Source organism: Protobothrops mucrosquamatus, unplaced genomic scaffold, assembly GCF_001527695.2.
Source record: "Protobothrops mucrosquamatus isolate PMUCROS unplaced genomic scaffold, P.Mucros_1.0 scaffold2958, whole genome shotgun sequence".
In the NCBI taxonomy this organism is placed as follows: Eukaryota; Metazoa; Chordata; class Lepidosauria; order Squamata; family Viperidae; genus Protobothrops; species Protobothrops mucrosquamatus.
The window spans coordinates 23,222-27,532 of NW_015388981.1; the positions used below are offsets into that span (position 1 = coordinate 23,222).

Consider the following 4,311-nt stretch of genomic DNA (forward strand, 5'->3'; position numbering starts at 1 on the left):
ATAATAAATAGAACAGAATGTTAGAATAGGACATTAGAATATAGTAATAGTAATAAAACAATAATGATAATAATAAATCGAATAGAATGTTAGAATGGGATATTAGAGTATAATAATAGTAATAGAATCCAATAATGATGGTAATAATAATAGAATAGGATATTAAAATAGGATATTAGAATAATAATAATATAACAACAACAATAATGATAATAGAATATTAGAATATAATAATGATGGGGATGATAATAATAAATAGAATAGAATGTTAGAATAGGATAGAATATAATAATAGTAATAGAATATAATGATGGTAATAATAAATAGAATAGAATGTTAGAATAATAATAACAGTATAACTACAACAATAATAATAGAATATTAGAATATGGTGATGATGGTAATAAAAAATAGAATAGAATGTTAGAATAGGATATTAGAATATAATAATAGTAATAGAATATAATAATGATAATAAAAGAATAGAATGTTAAAATAGGATATTAGAGTATTATAATAATAGTAATAGAATATGTTTTCATCCTTTCTTTCCCATCCTTTCTTTCCTTCCTTCCTTCCTTCCTTTGTTTTTCTTTCTCTCTTTCTCTGTCTCTCTCTCTCCCTATCCATTTCTTTCTTTCTTTCTTTCTTTCTTTCTTTCTTTCTTTCTTTCTTTCTTTCTTTCTTTCTTTCTTTCTTTCTTTCTTTCCCAAGTGTAATTGGACAGACAACAAATTTGTACAGAATCCTTCCTTCCTTCCTTCCTTCCTCATTTTCCTTCCTTCCCTCCTTCCTTCCTTCCTTCCTTCTGTCTGCCCCAGTCGCGAGTGTGAAAGACGCTCCTCAATCCCCCTCCACCTTTTATTTCCTCCCCCCCCCTTCCCGGCGACGTTTGTAACGTCCCAACGTCACTAAGCGAACTGCCATACCTGCACCAACTTAAAAGGGATTCACCGAACCGGGAGGGGCGGGGCAAGGGAGGGCGTCAAATGGGGGCGAAGCTGGCTTCGCGAGCGTGTCTCGCTTAGCGACGGAAATGTGGGGAGGGTGTTTCGATCGCGGTCGTACATCGAGGACCTACGGGAGTTACTCCCAGGACCCTAATCCCCGGCCGGCCTTGATTCCCCTAGGTGCCGGTGCGGGCCGAGGACCCGGCTTTCCATCCGGTGGCCGGACACTGGCGAGGCTGGACGGGACGGCACGACGACGCCATGCGGGAGAATTACGGCGCTGCGATGGCTCCGGGTAAGTTGCCAATTACACCGGGAGCGCCAGTTTCCCAGGGGGTTGGGCTAGATGACCTCCGAGGTCCCTCTGTCATTCTGCGATTCTGTCAGGGTCTCCTGCTCAAGCAGGGGGTTGGGCTAGATGACCTCCGAGGTCCCTTCCATCTCTGTCATTCTGTCAGGGTCTCCTGCTCGAGCAGGGGGTTGGGCTAGATGACCTCCGAGGTCCCTTCCGACTGCGATTCTGTCAGGGTCTCCTGCTTGAGCAGGGGGCTGGGCTAGATGACCTCCGAGGTCCCTTCTAGCTCTGTCATTCTGTCAGGGTCTCCTGCTTGAGCAGGGGGTTGGGCTAGATGACCTCCGAGGTCCCTTCCATCTCTCTGATTCTGTCAGGGTCTCTTGCTCGAGCAGGGGGTCAGACTAGATGACCTCCGAGGTCCCTTCCATCTCTCATTCCGCGATTCTGTCAGGGTCTCCTGCTCGAGCAGAGGGTTGCGCTAGATGACCTCCGAGGTCCCTTCCAACTCTTGTTATTCTATGATTCTGTCAGGGTCTCCTGCTCGAGCAGGGGGTTGGGCTAGATGACCTCTGAGGTCCCTTCCATCTCTGTCGGGGTCTCCTGCTTGAGCAGGGGGTTGGGCTAGATGACCTCCGAGGTCCCTTCCAGCTCTGTCATTCTGTCAGGGTCTCCTGCTTGAGCAGGGGGTCGGGCTAGATGACCTCCGAGGTCCCTTCCATCTCTGTGATTCTGTTCAGGGTCTCCTGCTCGAGCAGGGGGTTGGGCTAGATGACCTCCGAGGTCCCTTCCGACGGTTCTCCTTTTTCGTTCCCCTTTGCAGGTGCACCGCTCGGCAAACCGGAGATGGCCCCCCACCAAGGGGGTCCCTTGCCAGGCAAGGGGCAGGGGGCAGCGGAGACCCGGCACACCCCTGATGCAGGTCTGTACACCCGGGGTCCGAGGGCGAATCCTGGGTGACGGGGGTTGGAGGTCACAGAGGGCTGGGTGACTTGGAGTTAATCGCCAGGCGACGGGGAGTTCTAGTCCCGCCTTAGGCAGGAAAGCCGGCCGGGTGACTTTGGGCGTCCTTCTTTCTCATCCCGGCCCGCCTTGCAGAGTTGTCGTTGTGGGCAAAAGAGGAGAAGGAAAGTGTGTTTAATATGTCACAATCTTGAGTTATTTGCAAAATAACAATAATAGGCACTTGAAAGTATCCAACCTGGAACCCTACTCTTCTCCATTTTATTTTATTTTATTATTTTATTTTATTATTTTATTTTATTTTATTTTATTTTATTTTATTATTTATTTTGTTGTTTTATTTTGTTTTTTATTTTATTTTATTTTTATTTCGTTATATATATTATTTTTATTTTGCTATATGTTATTTTTATTTCATTTTATTGATTCGATTTGATTTAATTTTATTTTAATTTTATTATAGTTTATTTTAATTTGGTTTTTTATTCTATTATTTTGTATTTATTTTATTTATTTCATGGTTTTTTATTTTATTTTATTTTTATTTCATTCTATTTTATTTTTATTTGATTGATTTGATTTGATTTCACGTTATGTTAATTTTATATTTTATTTTAATTTAATTTTCTTTTCTATTTTGATTTATTTTGTTTTATTTTTTTTGTTTTTTATTTTGTTTTATTTTTATTTCATTTATTTTTTTAATTTAATTTAATCTAATTTTAATTTTATTTCATTATATTTTATTTTTATTTTATTTTATTTATTTTATTTTTATTTCATTATATTTTATTTTTATTTTATTTATTTTATTTAACTATTTTAATTTTATCTTTTATTTTATTTTAATTTTGTTTTTATTCTATTATTTTTATTTATTTTGATTTGATTTTATCATTATATTTTATTTTTATTTTATTTATTTTAATTTAATTTAATATAATTTTAATTTAATTTTGTTATGTTTATTTTTATTTTATTTTATTTTATTTTATATTTTATTTTAATTTAATTTTGTTTTATTTTATTTTGATTTAATTTACTTTATTTTTTTGTTTTTTATTTCATTTTATTTTATTTTTATTTCATTATATTTTATTTTTATTTTATTTTATTTAGTCTAATTTTAATTTTACTTGATTATATTTTATTTTTATTTTATTTTGTTTTATTATTTTGATTTGATTTATTGATTAGTTTTATTTCATTATTGTTTTATTTTGTTATTTTATTTTACCTTAAATTTATTTTATTCCATTTTTTATTGTTTTAATTTTTTTGGGCTTTATTTGATTTTATTCTATTGTTTTCTGTTTTATTTCTGTTTGATTGTTTTCATTTCTTGTGTTGGTTTCGTTTTCACTTTTTTGGTTTTATTTTTACCTCATGTCATTTTCGCTTCTTTTATTTTTTATTATTTTCTTTTTTACTTCCTTGGACTGTGACTTCATTTTATTGCATGATCTTATTGTTGTTTTATTTTTTAATTCTCTCTCATTTCTTATTTTTGGTTTTATTTGATTGTGAGGTTTCCTTTTTTTTATGGTTTTGTTTTATTTTACTTTAATTGACGGTTTTATTATTTTTTTTAATAGCTTTTGATTTACTTGTATCTTCTATCTTGATTTGCCTCATTTTGCCAGATTCGGGCCCTCCGGGATTCGAACCGGCCGTCAAGAGGGACCAGCGGTTCCAGGAGGCGGCAGAGAGGCCCGTTGGGCCCGAAGACCCAAAGGACCCAAGCAAGAGCTGCCCAGGTGAGGCGTGGCGTCACACCTGAGAATCCAGGACCCGCACCGTAGGGCAGATCAGCTTGTAGATCCTGGGGTCCCTGCGGGCCGTGGCCCATTACCAGTGTGTGCGTGTGTGTGTGTGTGGACACTCTGCCCCCCACTCGCGCTGGGGCGGCCATGAGCGTCGTGCGGGCGCTACCCCCGCCCCCAGCGTCGCGTGGGTGCTAAACACACCCTGAGCGTCACGCAAATCCTAGGCTCGCCCTGAGCGTCACACGAGCGCTAGGCACGTGCCCAGCGTCGTGCGGGCGCTAAACACGTGCCTAGGGTCACGCGGGCGCTAGCCATGTGCTCAGCGTCGGGCGGGCGCTAG

The 4,311-nt window shown here is 38.5% G+C and overlaps 1 protein-coding gene across 1 annotated transcript in view; it reads left to right on the forward strand.

Annotated features, from left to right (window-relative positions):
- Positions 1 to 388: 388 nt before the first annotated feature.
- Positions 389 to 4,311, forward strand: part of LOC107296743 (zinc finger protein 467) — a 6,575-nt gene continuing 2,652 nt past the window's right edge. The window contains exons 1-4 of the mRNA XM_015826100.2: positions 389 to 400; positions 1,131 to 1,245; positions 2,066 to 2,164; positions 3,849 to 3,962. Coding sequence (XP_015681586.1) covers positions 389 to 400; positions 1,131 to 1,245; positions 2,066 to 2,164; positions 3,849 to 3,962 — 340 coding nt within the window. The remainder of the gene's footprint in view (positions 401 to 1,130; positions 1,246 to 2,065; positions 2,165 to 3,848; positions 3,963 to 4,311) is intronic.